Genomic DNA, 18389 nt, shown 5'->3' on the forward strand with positions numbered 1-18389 from the left:
AAGAGGTAGGGACACCTACTTTTTTATTATTGTTAAAATGAGATATCTTTCTTGAATTACTCCTTACAAGTCTTCTCTTTCAATTATGCCTTCTGTAAAATAGAGGCAGTAATCTATATTATAATAGGATTATTAAAGATAGTTGTAGAATCTAAAAGATAGCCTAAAGATAATCTGACCCAATTCCTTCATTTTACAGTGTAAAAAAAGTGAGGCCCAAAGAGGAAAATTACTTAGTTATTGAGTGCTTTGAATTTCTTAATGGTAGCTAAATAAAAAGTGGAGGCATTTAATATGTGTCCAGTGCTATTTGTTCATACTATATCAGAATATCATGGGTTCCTGTATTTCATTCATAGTTCAGAATTTGGGTTGCTTGCTTTCCCAAATTATTTTTAATGGTTTAATGGTAACAACCTGACTTGTCTTCCTCATACTCATCCTTGGAAGGTATTCCTGGAGTTTCAGGGCCAAAAGGTTACCAGGGTTTGCGTGGAGACCCAGGGCAACCTGGACTGAGTGGACAACCTGGATTACCAGGACCATCAGGTAAGTATGATAGACCACCTGTAGCAATTGAATGGCTCATCCTAAATCCTAGAAAAATAATTATGTATATATCATGTGTGATAATGTTTTGGATCTGATCATGACAATATACTTGGGTAGCTACTGAGATGTGGAGCTCTTTTTTAGCAAAAATGTTGCCATTTGGCCCAAGTGTCAACTGACAAGGTTTGTAGGTTATTTTGCTTTGCTCAGTTTCTTCTTTTTGTGGCAATGAGGATGTATACAGAATGAGAAGTACAACCAAATAAGGTGGTGTGTTTTGTTTATATACACCGCGACATGTATTAATGATACAGTTATCTGATAGGTGCTGAAAAATTTACCTTTTTTTAGTTAATTGCCTTCAGACAAGTCAATCATTAAACCATGTAAAGATGGCTGCTGATTCTATTTTTAAAAGTTTTTAGAGATGAAAATTTCACAACCTACCTTGGTAGTCTGTTTCGGCATTAATCACCCTTAGAGTCAACATGGATTTTTTTCTTATTTCTAATAAAACTCTTGCTGCTTCTTAAGCCATTTTTTTTAGTTAGGCCCCAAAGGAATAAAGAGCAGCTGGTCTCCATCTTCATAGGAGTCCTTCAGGTCAGTTATTCTGCTGTAGACTCTGTACTACATTGCCTTGATAGATAGTTCCTTTCTATCCTTCACATTTTCTGCATTCTCTTCTCGAAGTTGGAAGTCAGTGTAAAAGAAAAAAGTAAAGAAAAGATGTTTAAGGCAACATTGTGGCCCTTAGAAAATCCCTAGGTAACACCACAGCTCATGCACCTGAGCTCTAGGAAGAATGTATAAACACAGCAGCCATGACTGTCGGGGGTGACATTATAATACCTCTCCCTCAACCCTTATCTATCCCTGGCCTAATGTACTGGGAGTATATCATAACAGGATACCACTTTCCATTTACTGGTTTCACGTAATCAGACTTACGTGGGAAAGCCACTTCTCAATCTTTTAAAAGCAGACTCATTATATTGGATTTATCTGTGATAAATACAGTAAGGATAGTTATGCACATAATGCGAATAGGCCTTCAGGTGATTGGAATTGTTTTAGGACAAGAAACAAGGTGTCCTGGTAAAATTTTTGCATTTTAAAAACTCATTTGTATTAGGAGACCTCTGTTACTATGTTTGTATTGTAATATGTCCCTAAGGAGATTTCTTAGGTACCTCTTGCCTGTTTTTTGCTGAGTTAGATCTGTGGAACTTAATCATATATTAAGATTTCATCCATCTAATCCCATGCTGACATTGTAATTATAACCCACTCCAAGAAATCAGGCAACCTCAATATTGCTGACTTGTCTTAATTTAACGAATTTAACTTTTCTAGGTCCCAAAGGTAACCCTGGTCTCCCTGGGAAGCCAGGACTTACAGGACCTCCTGGACTTAAAGGAAGCATAGGTGACATGGGTTTTCCAGGTGAGTGATGAAAGTCTTCCACATATTTGATCCTATTAATGGCAGATGGTTCACTCTCTTTGTTATCAAAACAGAGACTGGTGTTGATAGAATCAAACTGACAGTAACTAAGGTAATCAGTGGCTAGAGCTCTCTCATCACACAAATATTTGAAGTAGGAATTAAGGGACAGAGTTTTAGAAACCTTAAGAGTAAGGATCCACAAACGTGTATCTTTTCTCTCGCTGTACCCCATTCACTTAAACTTCCTCTAAAAATGATCTTTTAAGTAATCCTAGCTGTAAAGGATTATTATGTAATTCAGAATTTGTAGAGTTCTTTTTTTAAAACCTTTTCCCTTAGTCATAAGCATCATAGATATGTCATGAATAAAGAACATTTTGTAAAAAAAAAAAAATGCGTGTTACATGTTTTCAACAGGACCTCAGGGTGTGAAAGGGTCTTCTGGACCTCCTGGAGTTCCTGGACAGCCTGGCTCCCCAGGATTACCTGGACAGAAAGGAGAAAAAGGTGATCCTGGTGTTTCAGGCATTGGTCTCCCAGGTCTTCCCGGCCCAAAGGTAATTCTATGCTAGGCATATACCTGAGCAGATGTGATTTTTTTAAAGATACTGTACTCATTCCTAATTCTTCATTAAATGAACTATACAGTGACATGATATATTCTGGAAATTCATTCCTCCTGTTTCATCTTTTTATGTTTTAGGGTTTGTAGCCGATCCAAAAAGGTGTGTGTGGGGGAAATATTCTGATTTCTTTGTTTTCCCTCCATCTTAATCTCTGAGTATATTTCAGTAAACCAAAGGTGTGTTCCTGCCTGGCTTTGGTTTTCTTTTCCCATCTTAGTGGTGGAATGTTGATCTATATCCTAATATTGTTATTAACTAATATGAAGAGACTTATAAACAAAGTAACTTATGCAATTAATGAAGGAGCAGTCGTATTCCTAACTGCGTATCTGAGGTAGTTCTCTTAAAACAGTTTTACATGTCCCTCCATGCCCCTAGTCAGTGTGAAAACTTTGGTAGTGTTTCTCAATCAATCAAATTTAGAACATATCTTAGAATCATTAGACTCAACACATATTTGATAGCTGCTTTAATTCCATGTAAAAAGGTACTAAGTCCTACTGATTTGTGGAAGTACTTTTTAACTAGCAGAGATGCATCCATTGTCTATTATATATGTTGCAAATATTTTCTCCTGGTTAATCATTTATCTTATAATATTGTTTAATCATTCAGTCAGACCACAAAGCTAGAAAGTATTAGGAAAAGAATGGTGTTACTAACCTTCCATGGAATTAATGAAAATTCCCACTGAGATAAGAATGTACTGAATAATGTGTTTTTTTTCCTTTTGAGCTGTCCTTATTTTTTTTTGTTTTTTAAAGATTTGTTTTATTTTAATGTTAATTCCAGTTTAATTAACATACAATGTTATATTAGTTTCAGGTATACAATAGAGTGATTCAGCACTTCCATACAATACCCGGTGCTCATCACAGCAAGTGCATACCTTGATCCCCATCACCTATTTAACCCATCCCTCCACCCACCTTCCCTCTGGTAACCATCAGGTGGTTCTCTGTAGTTAAGAGTCTGTTTCTTGCTTTGTCTCTTTTTTTTTTGTTCAATGATTTAACTTGTGAAATTTGAATAATGTTTTAAAGATAATTTCTTTTTTAATAGTATACAAAAAGATTTTAGTTTGATTGCGTAGTCAATCAACTTATTGTAAGAGATAATCAAGAGAAATTTCTGCATATTAACTGCAAATTAACAGTGTAAAGTCTATTGAAATGATGCTGAATATTTTCTGTTCTATTTAAATTTTACCAGTAATACAGGACTACATTTAAAAAAATGATAATACAGACATATCAAGGGTAAAAGTGAAAATCTCCTTCATAACATATCTTCTTTACTCCATTCCTTTCCCTATAGATATCCACTGATAATAGTAGCATATAAATTTGAATCCCTTGCCATACAAATTTTTATGTATATATACAAAATTTAGGGTTTTCTATGTGTATTGTATATGTATATGTGCAGAGTCATAGAATACACACTATTCTTTATTTGTTTTATCACATATCTTTTTATCACTTCTTTTAATCTTTCTTTTTTATTATATCTTAGATAATTTTCTTTGTCACTGTGCATTTTTTATTATGTTCAGTTAGCCAACATATAATAAGTACATCATTTTTGATGTAGTGCTAAATGATTCATTAGCTGTGTATTACACCCAGTGCTCATCTCAACACTGTACATTATTTTTAATAGTAGCATTATATTCTTTTTGCAAATAATATCATAATATATATTCTTAGACATATCTGTGGACACATGTATAATTATTTATGCTGTATAGATTCCTAAAAGTGAAATGTCCAGTCAAAAGATAAATACATTTAGGTTTTTGTCTTTTAAAGTTTTTATATTAATAGTAACCAATAAACTTGATTTTAAAAATCAATGAGTATGAAACAGTGTAAAACCAGAAGTTTTCTTTCCACACATTTACATACCTTAAATTCATAGTTCTTCCCCAAGGTAACCACTTCTAGTAGTTGTCCACAAAAGACATTTTATGTGTATATAAATATGAATATATGATAGATATTTCATCAATTTTAAGACTCAATTTTTTGCATTCAAAATCTCTGATATTGAGGTGCATCTTACAATGGAAAGCATCTTACAACTGTAATTGGAAGCATTTTTCCTCAGTTACTAATTGATGAAATGATACTGCATCTTCCAAATATAGGTATCTTGTATTTTTATTTACACACATAAAATCATACTATATATCTGGTCTGGACATAGCTATCATACCTTAGTAAATCTTAGCAAACTTTATCAGTCCATAAAAAATGCCTCATTCATTTTCATAATTATATAATATTTTGTGTGTGTGTAAACCATATAAATAGTTTAATCTATTATGAACACTGAGTTTTTTCTGTATTTTCATGATTACAAACATATGTTGCTCTGAAGATTCTTACCCATATCTTAGATATGTATCTTAAGATTATTTGGTAAATATTGCCATAGAGTAAATTCTGAGTAGAGTTGCTGTAACCCATCATATATATGCCTTTTTAATATTGATAATTACTAATTTTTCCTTTAAATATCTCTGCTGCTTCATACTGTCTTGATCAGTGTAAGAAATTTTCTATTTTCATTTTACAAATATTGGGTATTAATCATTCTAATTTTGTCAGTCTAATGGGTGAAAAGTAGAGCATCATTGTTTAAATTTGAATTTTCCTAATTATGAAAAAGATTTCTAATGCTTATATCTCCTCTACAAATTGTGTATTCATACTCTTGCCTCATTTTTAGAAAGGGATTTGATTGTGTATTTCCTATTGATTAATGGAAGTACTTCATAAACATGCATCCATTGTCTATTAGATATGTTGCAAATATTTTCTCCCAGTCATTTGTTTGTCTTATAACCCTGTTTACTGTGCATGTATCATGTAGAGTATAAAATTTTTACATAGGCAAATGTTATTTATTCATTCATTCAAAATATACCTAATGAGTGTGTAAGGTGCCAGGTACTGTTGTAGGTGCTGGAGATAGAAAACGAATGATGGAACTTTACATCAAAAACTAGAGATGTACTGTATGGTGACTAACATAATATAATTTTAAAAAATTATTAAAAAAAGAAAGAAAGAAAATGAATGAAACAAACTCACTGCCTGTGCAGAGCTTGCATCTAGTCAATAAAATAAATATGTTTATAGTGTGTTAGAAGGTATGGCAAAAGTTAAGGGAGACTTGGGGGTAGGAATTGCTGAGAATTGTTATATTTTGAAATAGAGTAGTGAGAGAAAGCTGCTCTGAATACAGTTGCTCTAGTGACATGCAGTGAGGGAAGGAGTCATTCAAGCACCCTGAGGTGGGAGCACACCTGACATGTCTGAAGAACATAAAGGTAGCTAGTGTGGATTAAGCAGAGTGAGTGAGGTGAAACTAAGTGAGAGATGAGATCAGGTTGGTAATGGGAAATAGATTATCTAGAACCTTGTAGATTATAGTAAGGGATTTTACTCCTGAGTGAAACGGGGGTGACTGGAAGGAGTAACATGATTGTACTTAAATTTAAAAATATATCATAGCTCCTATTTTGGATCTAGATCATAGAGGAATAAGGATGAAAACAGTGAGACCACTTATGACACTATTTAAATAATACAGACCAGAGATCTTGATGGCTTGGATCAGGGTGGTAGCAGTGGAAGTGATAAGAAACATTCAGAATCTGAATATATTTTTCAGGTCAAGCCAGAAAGATTTGCTTTATGGAACATTAGAGAGATATCATGGACTATGAGAGGAAATATAGCATGGATGATTCTAAAGTTTTTATCCTGAGCAAGTGGGAGAATGGAGTTGCTACATACTGAGATAGGAGAGATTTGGGGAAGCAGATTTGGTGGGAAAGGTCAGAAACATAATTTTCTGATTCATATAAAAACTTCTATATCCTAATATTATAAAAATAGACCTATGTCTTTTCTTCCAGTACTTCCATGATTTTGTTCTTTATATTTACATCTTTAATCCATGGGCTTTTTTTCTCTATGTTGTGTGAGGTGAGGAAGTAACTTCATGTTTTCAAAATAAATATCCAGATAACCCAACCCCATTTGTTATAGACTCTACTCTTTACTCATTGATTTGAAATTCCATTTAAAATTTTTTTCTAAATTTTTTCATATATATTTTTTTCTGGACTGAGCAAATGTTAACATTTATATAATGGAACTAGATTACCATAACTCGTATCTGAATTTATAATGAATGTCAGCAGGAAAAAACATGTTTCAATTGAAAAATATCCTCGGTATATTCAACTCTTCAAACAAGAGGCTAACTTAGTTTCACTCTCTATGCAGCCTTCAAGTTTATTTCAGTAAGCAAATTCCACACTAAACTTAGATACTTGCACAGTTGAGAAAACAAAGAAATCATGTATTTGAAGTAGTCTGTTGTTTCTTTCAGATGATATTGTTTTATCATATAATGGTGACACACTGAACAAAATTAAGTCCTTACTTTGCACAGTTCTGATATGCACAAATTTGTTACCACAATTTAGGTAAATAACATCAGTCCACAACAACACAGTTCAAACTTAAGTTACCATGGTATATTAGCTCTTCAATCCATAAATCACTATATACATAATTTGTGTATCATTATCAGTGAACAGTTGTTTCACTTCTTTCAAATTCTGTCAGTGATTAGTCACTGAAAATGTTATTCCCTTAATGCCCTAATAGCAAAGCATGTAGTTGTGTTGCTTCTTTGTCTCTCATTGATAAACCAATCTGAAAATTTAAAAATATGGATAGTCAAAAGAGAAAACCAACAAAGATGAAAGTGCAGCAAAAATAGGAAGTGATAACACTGGAAGTGACATTTAAAGCTAATATAAATAGGGTTACAGACAAAATAGCCAACCATGGGAATGTTGACACTGCTACCATTGAGAGACTTTAGAGGTGCAGACAAGGAAGTTAGTGAAAACAAACTTAGCAATATATGACTTTTCTCTATGCATGCATAACTTACATGAAGAGAGATTTTAAAGTTGTGGGAAAAACTTTTAAAGGTCATGGAATAATCATATTTTTCTCATTATTAAGATCTCTTTTACATGGTTTTAGCATGCATCTTCATTTTTAGAGTTCCATACTATTGTGCAAAGTAAGACTGCCTATATTATAAAGAGAGTAGAATTGAAGTTTCAGGAGACATAATAGTATGATTGGAGGATGTCAAGCATAAGAAAAAATTGTATAATTAGTGAGTTGTTAAAAACAAGGATAGTGGTGGGGCAGTCCAAGAGGGTGGCATAAGAAGGCACTGAACATACCTCTTCCTGTGGACACAGCAAATCTGTAGCTACATGGGGAACAATTAATTCCCTCTGAAAAAGACCTGAAAACTAACTGAACAGCTTCCTTCACATCAAATAATAAAAGGGCCACATCAACAGGTAGCAGAGGCAGAGATATGGTCTCATCCAAAACCATACCCCCGCTAAGGTGACCCACAGTCAGACGGGATCTTACAAATCTGGGCCTCTTCCCTGAGGAGTTAGGGGTTCATGCCTCACAGCAAGCTCCCTAACCCCTGGGACCTGTAACAGAGAGACAATCCTCCAAAACATCTGGGTTTGAAAACCAAAGGGGCTTAACATCCAAAGGGCTGTGGGGAACTGAGATGCATTTCTTAAAGGGCTTGCATGCAGACTCACCCACCTCAGGAACCAGTACAAAAGCAGCAGTTTGAAAAGTGCTTATACTATATGTGAAGGAGATTCATTTGCTAATACTAAAGCATCTGCCAGAGGAGCAGGAGTATGTTGGAACTCTCTTTGGGGTTGGAAGTGCTGGCAGGCACTATTTTTGTACTCTCCCTCTACCTTGATAGTACTGGCAAGTGTGACCAGCCCTGTACTCTCCCATTGCCCCACTAAAGATGGCAGGCAAGCACCAGCCCTAGGTTCTCCTGTGGCCCTGCAAAAGAGGGACATACCAGTTCTGTGCTCTCCAGTGGCCCCCACAAAAGCCAACAGGTGCATGCAGTCCATACTGGAGTCACTACTTAATCATCTGGCTCTGGTGGCCAGGGGCTTGCATTCCTAAATCCCACAACACTGTAACAATCAGAGAGACAGTTCTTGGCATGCTACCCTCCCCCCCCCCAGAGCACTACACAGACAGTGTACTGAAACAACCCCAGTCTGTCTGTGAAAAAGGCCTATTTACTTGTCTTGGAGCTTTAGCCTGAGAGGCAGACTTAAAGTTTGGCATATAGCTAGAGGCAACAAGGGTGCTTTCGAGGATGCCATTTTTCATTCTTCCTCAGCCTTGCTATAGCTTGCTGGTACCTCCCAGAAAGGATACATTTGTCTGAAGCCCTGATTTTTTCAACATCTCCAGATCCACCTAGTCTGCAGGCCAGCAAGGTTTACTATTGTGGCACCACAGGACTATATATATTTGCATACTTTCAAACTGCTACCTGAGGATCTGGCTTCTAATCAGCCTGAAACTAGGTGCTGACTGAGATTCCTCCCTTTAGAATACTGACAGGTCTTAGCACACCCTCAACAACTGGGACATATCAAGAATAAATTAGGCTGCTTAGACAATTACAAATGTTTGAGAGACAACAAGGAACTTAGGTCTAAGGTTGATGGATAAGTTGTATCTTTTATGCAAGGCTACTCCTTCAGGACTGGGGGAAGTAGCTGTTTTGCTGAAGAATACAATAACTGAATTGTACAATACACAAGAGGGGCTGAAAAGGAGATTACATGAAGCAAAAGAAAGTGATCTAGAAGACAAGTGTGAAACGCACCCAAACAGAACATCAAAAAGGAAAAAAAACCTTAAAAAAGTAAAGATATCTTAAGGGACCTATGAGACAACATAAATCTCAATAACATTTGCATTATAAGGGGTCCCAGAAAGAGAAGAGAGAGATAAAGGAGAAGGAAACTTACTTAAAGAAATAATGGCTGAAAACCTCCCTAATCTGAGGAAGGAAACATTCAGATCAAGAAAGACTATAGATAGGCCAGTGATGGGTAGTAAGGAGGGCACATATTGCATGGTGCACTGGGTGTTATACGCAAATAATGAATCATGGAACACTACATCAAAAACTAAGGATATACTGTATGGTGACTAACATAACATATTAAAAAATTATTATAGAAAAAAAAAGAAAGACTATAGAGACCTGAATAAGATGAAACCAAAAAGATCAACAATAAGACACATTATAAGTAAACTGTCAAAAGTTAAAGAGAGAATTTTAAAAGCAGCAAGAGGAAAACCCCTTGTTATGTACAAGGGAATCCCAATAAGACTATAAGCAGATTTTTCAGCAGAAATTTTGTAGGCCAGGAGAGAATGGGACAATATATTCAAAATCCCAAAAGGAAGAAGTGTCCAAACAAGAATACCCTCCCCAGCAAAGTTATCATTCAGAGTTGACAGAGAGATAAAGACTGTTCCAGACAATTAAAAGCTAAAAGAGCTCATCACCACTAAACTGGCCTTACAGGAAATATTAAAAAGGGACTTCTTTAAGCTTAAAAGAAAGTGCATTAATTAGTGACGAGAAAACATATGAATATATACATCTCAAAGGCAGAAGTAAATATATAGTAAAGGTAGTGGATTAATCACTTATAAATCTAGTATGAAAGTTAAAAGACAAAAGAAGTAAAAGTAACTTTAAGTACAATAATCAGTTAAGGGATGCACAAAATGAGAAGACGTAAAATGTGACATCAAAAACATAAAATGGGGGGAGTAAAAATGTAAAGTTTTCAAATATGTTCAGACTTAAGTTGCTATCAACTTAAAATAGATTTTAATATATCTAGGCTATTATCTGTGAGCCTCTTGGTAACCACAAAGCAAAAACCTATAATAGATCCACAAAAGATGACAAGAAAAGAATATAATAACACTAAAGAAAGTCATCAAACCACAACATAAGAGAGCAAAAGAAGAAGAAACAACAGAGAGGAACTACAAAACAGCCAGGAAACAATTAACAAAATGACAATAGGTACATACCTATTAATAATTACTTTAAGTATAAATGGACTAAATTCTTCAGTCAAAAGACATTGAATGACTGGATTTTTAGAAAGACCCAGTTATAGGCTACCTACAAGAAACTCACTTTAGGTACAAGGACACACCCAGACTGAAAGTAAAGGGTTGGAAAAAGATATTCCACACAAATGGAAACCAAAAGAAAGCTGGGATAGCTATACTTATATCACACAAAATAGACTTTTAAACAAAGACAGGGGTATTACATAATGATAAAGGGATCAATCTGACAAGAGGATATAACATTTGTAAGTATTAATGCACCCAACATAGAAGCACCTAAATAAATAACGCAAAAATTAACAAACCTAAAGGCAGAAATTGACAGCAATACGATAATAGTAGGGGACTTTAATATCCCACTTACATCAATGAATAAAGATTAAACAACATGCTACAGAACAACCAGTAAGCCAATGAAGAAATCAAAGGAGAAATAAAAAAAATACCTTGAGATGAAAACAGAAATACAACTTGTGAAAATCTATGGTGTGAAGCAAAAGCTGTTATAAAAGGGAAGTTCATGGTAATACAGGCCTACCTCAAGGAACAAGAAAAATCTCAAACTAAATTTACACCTAAAGGAACAACAAGAAGAAAAACAAATGAAGCCCAAAGTTAATAGAAGGAAGGAAAAAAAAAGGTCAGAGTAGAAATAAATAAAATAGAGACTAAAAAATCATAGAAAAGATCAGTGAAACTAAGAGCTGGTTCTTTGAAAAGATAAGCAAAATTATTGCCAACAAATTGGAGAGCCTAGAAGCAATGACTAGATTCCTAGAAACATACAATCTTCCAAGATTGAATCATGAAGGAATAGAAAATCTGAATAGACCAATTACTAGTAAACAGATTGAATCAATAATCCAGAAAACCTCCCAAGAAAGAAAAAGTCCAGAACTAGACAACTTCACTGGTGAATTCTACCAAACATTTAAAAATTTAATATGTATCCTTCTAAAACTTTTCCAAAAAAATTGAAGAAGATAAAATACTTTTGAACTCATTTTATGAGGCCAGCATTACACTGATACCAAAACCAGTCAAGGACAACACACACACACACACACACACACACACACACAAAATTACAAGCCAGTATCCCTGATGAACATAGATGCCAAAATCCTCAACAAAAGATTAGCAAACCAAATTAAACAAAACAACAGTTAAAAGAATCATATACCACAATCCAGTGAAATTTATCCCAGAGGTGCACGGATGGTTTACATCTACAAATCAATCAATATGATACATCACATTAATAAAATAAAGGATAAAAATCATATGATCATTTCAATAGATGTAGAAAAGGTATTAGACATAATTCAATGTCCATTTATGATAAAAACTCTCAACAAAGTGGGTATAGAGGGAATGTATCACAACAAAATAAAGGTCATATATGAGAAGCCCACAGCTAACATCATACTCAATTGTGAAAAGCTGAAAGTTCTTCCTCTAAGATTAGAAACAAAACAAGGATGCCCCCTTTTGCCACTTTTATTCAACATGGCATTGGAAATCCTAGCCAGAGCAATTAGGCAAGAAAAAGAAATGAAAGGCATCCCAATTGCAAAGGAAGGAGTAAAAACTGTCACTATTTGCAGACAAATATATGTATATGTGTGTATGTATATTTATACTTTATACTTATATTTATAAGAAACCCTAAAGACTCCACCAAAAACTGTTAGAGCTAATAAATAAACTCAGGAAAGTCACTGGGTACATAATCAACATTCAGAAATCTGTTGCATTTCTATATACTAACAACCAACTATCAGAAAGAGAAATTAAGGAAACACTCCCATTTACAAGTGCATCAAAGTGAATACAATACTTAGGAATAAATTTATCTGAGGAAATGGAAGACCTATATGCTGAAAACTATGACATTAATGAAAGAGATTGAATATACAAGTAAATGTGAAGATATTCTATGCTCATGTATTAGAAGAATTAATATTGTTCAAATGTCCATATTACCCAAAGCAATATACTGATTCACTGCAATCCTCTTCAAAATCCCAATGGTATTTTTCAAAGAAATAGAACAAACAATCCTAAAATTTGTATGGAACCACAAAAGATTCCAAATAGCCAAAGCAATCTTGAGAAAGAAGAACAAAGCTGGAGGTATCATACTCCCTAATTTCAAACTATATTACACAGCTATCTATAGTAATCAAAATAATACAGTATTGGCATTAAAACAAACACACAGATCAATGCAATAGAATAGAGAGCCCAGAAATAAACCGACACAAATATAGTCAATTAATTTATGACAAAGGAAGTAAGAATATACAATGGGGAAAGCACAGTTGCTTTAATAAATTGTGTTGGGAAAAGTTACAGCCACAGGCAAAAGAATGAAACTAGACTACGATCTTATACTATACACAAACATTAACTCAAAATGGATTAAAGATTTAAATGTAAGATCTGAAACCCTAAAACTCCTAGAAGAAAACAGGCAGTAAGCTCCTTGATATTGGTCTTGGCAATGTTTTCTGGATGTGTCTCCAGAAACAAAGGCAATAAAAGCATAATAAACAAGTGGGACTACATCAAACTAATCTGCACAGCCAGGGAAGTTACCAAGTGAAAAGGCAACCTACTGAATGGGAGAAAATATTTGCAAATCATATGCCAATAAGGAGTTAATATCCAAAATATGCAAAGAACTCACAATCATTAAAAATGAAATGAATCCAATTAAAAATGGGTAGAGCAACTGAATAGACATTTTTCCAAAGAATGCATACTATTGGCCAACAGATACATGAAAAGGTGCTTGACATCACTAATCATCAGGGAAATGCAAATCAATACCAGAATGAGATATCACTTCACACCTGTTAAAATGGCTATTATCAAAAAGACAAGTTTTAGCAAGTGTTGGCAAAGATGGGGAGAAATGGGAACCCTTGTGAACTGTTGGTGAGAATGTAAATTAATACAGCCACTATGAAAAATAGCATGGAGGGTCCTCAAAAAATAAAAATAGAACTATCATATGATCCATCAACTCCACTTCTGGATATTTATCTAAAGAAAATTAAAACATTAACTTGAAAAGATATACACGTCCCCCTATACATCATAGCATTATTTACAGTAGTCAAGATGTGTAAGCAACCTAAGTGTCCTTTGGTATATGAATGGATAAAGAAAATGTCAGATATATATACAATGGGATATTACTGAGCCATATAAAAGAATGAAATCTTGCCATTTGTGACAACATGGATGGACCTTGAGGGCATTATGCTAAGTGAAATAAGTTAGAGAAAGACAAATACCATATGATTTAATTTATATGTGGAATCTAAAAATAAATAAATAGACAAAAAAATTTAAAGAATGAGCTAATAGATACAGAGAACAAAGTTGTAGTTGCCAGAGATGGGGGTGGAATATTGGAGGGTGGGTGAAGAGGGTTAAAAAGCAGAGACTTATAGCTATAAACTAAATAAGTCATTGGGATGTAATGTACAGCGTGGTGACTATAGTTAATACTGTATTGTATATTGAAAGTTGCTAAGAGTGTAAATCTTAAAAGTTTTTATCACAAGAACCAAAAATTTTGTAACTACATATGGTGATGGATGTTAAGTAGATTTATTGTAGTGATCATTTTACGATATATACAAATATCAACTTGTGTCGTATGCCTGAAACTAATGTTATATGTCAATTTTATATAAATAAAAAAAGAATTACATCAAAGGTTGACATTTGAACAAATGTAGATATTTGTGGCTTGAGTCTGTTCAAGTTATGTCAAGCTTCTGCTTTGTAAATAGAATTTTCCTTTCTCAGAGTGTTTTACAAAATTTCTCGCCAGTTTGATGATGTTCTGAGTATGCTACTCTTTTTTTATTTCTTCTTGCTTACCTTTTTGGAAGCTCATTGTTTTCTCTGAAAGTGTATGAATGATAAAAATGTAGATAAAACTTAAACTAGCAAATTTTATTTGCAGAAGCCCTGGCAAAATATTTACTTTTTTAATACAATTTAGAATAGGGCCATAGAGTGGTGAGAACTGTATTGGGAAACAAAGTGCTAGTTGAAATTAAAAGATTGGGGTTGTTTGTAGAACTTAACATACTTTATCATAAATCACCAGAAGCTTGTTTATTGCTTTCAGGTTTACCATTAGCAGACTATTGGAATTTTCTTCTTGTTTTTCATTTTGATATATGAATGTCATTGGTTCTTGAATAACAAGAAGAATTATGATAGTTTATTCAAGCTTTTCTGTGTAAATATCTAAGATGGAACCAGTTCAATCCAAAACTTAATTGTATACCTATTATGTGTGTAAAAATGTGCTAGATGTTTGATTTATAAGGGTTCAGACCAAATTACATACATTTCCAGCCCAATGGGATGTAAGGAGAAGAGGAATTAGTTGAAAAGACTTTTACCATAATGCAGAATCATTTGAGTCACAAATAGATGATCTTATTCACCTAGACAAGCATAAGCACTAAATGGAGAAGGAGGTATTCAGTAGATGATGTTGAACACTGACACTTTGTTGGAGAGTTCATGATCCTCATGAGCAAAGCAGTGGACACTGGTAGATTTAGAGTTACAGCATGTTCTCATTGTTATCAGGGAAAACTTGTTTAATTGTGAAAGTGGGTATGAATTCTAAGCCTCTATTAGAAGGAAACATAATGCAAAAGTTCACTGAACAAAAATGGTTACATATGAATTGTCTCTGACCCCAAAGGAATGTTCAGTGTAGTTGAAGAGTCAAGACATGCATATGTGAAGCCATTATTGATTTGACAGAATAAGAACCTTCCCTATATTCTTAACATAAACTTTCTTTGTCCTGGAAGGTTTCATGGAGGATATGGGATTTGAGATGTTCACTGAAGAATTGCTAGACTTATTCATGTTAAGATTAAATTTACTTTTTGCAGTAGAACATACTGTAACTACTGTTTGACATAATTATTGTAAGCAGTGAATTTCATTGTAGCATACTAGGGATACCAATCACAGGTTCAAATCAGACTATCTGGATCCAAATGCAGACTCCACAGCTTATTAGTTGCAACACTGTAAAATGGGATAGTGTATTTCTTATTGTTAAGGATTAATGAGATCATCTACATATTGTAGAAATAGCATGAACTTTGGAGTCTGACAGACATTGGTTCAAATTCTAATTCTGCCACTTGCTAGAGCCATTAGGCACTGGAGTTCTCCAAGATTCAGTTTTCTCATTTATAAATAGTGATGATAAAGCCTAACTCAAAGAGCTGTTGTGATGATTAAACAAAGCATTTTCAAGTTAAATTTCTACAAGTGATTAAGCATATTATATAAAGCACTTAGCAGGGTGCCTGACATATAATAAAAGCTCTGTAAATAATGTTGTGTTGTTAAACAATCTAAGTAATGTAGAGACTCAGTTTTATCTTCTTATTCATGGTTTTAGGGTGAACCTGGTCTGCCTGGATATCCAGGAAACCCTGGAATCAAAGGTTCTAGGGGAGATACTGGTTTGCCTGGATTACCAGGGACCCCTGGAGCAAAAGGACAACCAGGCCTTCCTGGATTCCCTGGTAATATTCCTTTTCTTAAATGCTTCCTTCTCTCCTTCCTATCTACTCTAACCCATACCACAGAACAACTTCTTATTTGGCAAACTGCTCTTCTGTTTACCAATGAGATACTGACTAGCAACATAATCTTGAACCAGCTCTTTAACTTATCTTTGCCCAAATTTCTTTCTGTATAAAATGAGAATGACTATTACCAGCTCAGCAGGACAATATCCTGTGGGCAAAAAAACTGTTTTCTAGAGCATTTTTCAATCTTTGACTGCTAGCCACAAGTCAATTAAGAGGCCTTACTATTTTTGTAGGTGATAATATACACTACCAAACCCTAGCCTGCCGCTGATTCTCTTAGAAAGTTGTGCTCAGGCACACAGTTGGGTGACTGCTGGTAGGACAACTGTTCAGTTCATTTATATGGCAAGGACTAAGTCATGAAAGCAAAGGAACTTAGCATTATAGTCAAGTAGGTAGCCTGAATTACATTGTTGTACTATCTGCTCTGTTTATGCTTGTATTTAATTTGTTCATTTGTATGTCTTTTGGATTGCACAGTGGCATGGATAGAGTGGGCCTTTGGTTATCTTTTCCTTAATGTTTTATTGAAGTATAATGTGGAGTAAAATGTACAAGACTATAGATGAGTTTCATATATATATATATGAAATATATATATATATATATATATATATATATATATATCCATGTACCTACCACACATATCAAGATATAAAATAGTTCCCTTGCCCCATAAAGTTTTACCCATGCCCCTTCACAGTGAAACCACCCCCCAAAGTAACCACTACTATGATTTCTATTTCCATCAAGTAATTTCACCTGTTTTTGAAATTCAAATAAATGGAATCATACAGTATATATCCTTCTCTCTGGCTTCTTTCACTCACGTCTGTAAGATTCATTTCTCTTGTTGCATGTGTCAGTTTGTTTTTTTATAATTACTCTGTGATATTCCATTGAAGAAATACATAATAATCACTCATTCACCTGTTGATGGACTTCGGTTGTTTCCAGTTTGAGACTATTAAAAAAAGATGCTATTAAGATTCTTTGACATGTCTTTTGGTGGACATACATACTCATTTCTCTTAGACAATAACTTGGTAGTAGAATTATGGAATCATAGAGTAGGTATGCATTTAACTTTAGTGGATGGTGCCTGTTTTCCAAAGTGGTTTTATAAATTACGGTCTCACATGCAATGTATGAAATGTTCCTGGGTGGCTCCTGGTGGCTTGTCGTGATTATATTGTGGTTAGTACTTTGTATTGTGAAATATCCAGTTGCCCATTCTTCACCTTGTTTGGTATTGTCAGTCTTTTTAATTTTAGCTGTTCTGGTGGGTACATAGAAGTGTCTCATTGAAGTTTTAATTTACATTTTTAAATGAATGACAATAGTAAACACCTTTCCATATACTTATTGGCCATTTGGATAGAATCTTTTTGATTGCCTGCTCCATGATTTTTGCTCACATTTATTGAATTGTTTGCTCTTTTTTCTTATTGATTCAGAGCAGTTCTTTATAGATTCTAGATATGAGTCCTTGTCAGATACATGTATTACAAATACATTCTTTCTGTCTCAAATTTGCCTTTCATTCCTAATGCTGTTGTGTGATGACATTTTCTTAATACTGTTGTGTGATGAACAGAAGTTGTTAATTTTTTCTAAAGTTAAGTTTAATAAAGTCCAGTCTATTAATTTTCTTTCATAGTTCATGCTTTTTGTTTCCTATTACAAAATGTTTGCCTACTCAAGTTTATGGAAATATTCTTCTATTTTTTCTGTAATGTTTAATGTTTGAGTTTTTATATTTAGGTTTACGATGTATCTCAAATAAAAATATTTTTATGGTGTGAAGTAGGGGTCAAGGTTCATTTTTTTTAAAACAGATATTCATTTGCTCCACGCTGTTTTTTTTTTCTTTTAAAGAACCTGAGATCTTCTGTTCTTCTGCTCATGAAAAGACGTCATTAAGGAAGTGAATAGGGAAGCCACAGACTAGGAGAAAACAATTGCAAAACATATATCTGACAAATGACTGATATCTGGGATATATAAACAACTTTTATAATTCAATAATAACAAGATATACAATCCACTTT

General features: G+C 34.0%; 1 protein-coding gene across 1 annotated transcript in view; it reads left to right on the forward strand.

The window, feature by feature from the left end:
- The window catches only part of COL4A5 (collagen type IV alpha 5 chain), a 240960-nt gene that overhangs the window by 192291 nt on the left and 30280 nt on the right, over nucleotides 1–18389 (forward strand). Inside the window, exons 34-37 of the mRNA XM_048213522.2 lie at nucleotides 451–549; nucleotides 1909–1998; nucleotides 2419–2558; nucleotides 16143–16269. Coding sequence (XP_048069479.1) covers nucleotides 451–549; nucleotides 1909–1998; nucleotides 2419–2558; nucleotides 16143–16269 — 456 coding nt within the window. The remainder of the gene's footprint in view (nucleotides 1–450; nucleotides 550–1908; nucleotides 1999–2418; nucleotides 2559–16142; nucleotides 16270–18389) is intronic.

The sequence above is a fragment of the Ursus arctos genome, chromosome X (genome assembly GCF_023065955.2).
Source record: "Ursus arctos isolate Adak ecotype North America chromosome X, UrsArc2.0, whole genome shotgun sequence".
Classification (NCBI taxonomy): Eukaryota; Metazoa; Chordata; class Mammalia; order Carnivora; family Ursidae; genus Ursus; species Ursus arctos.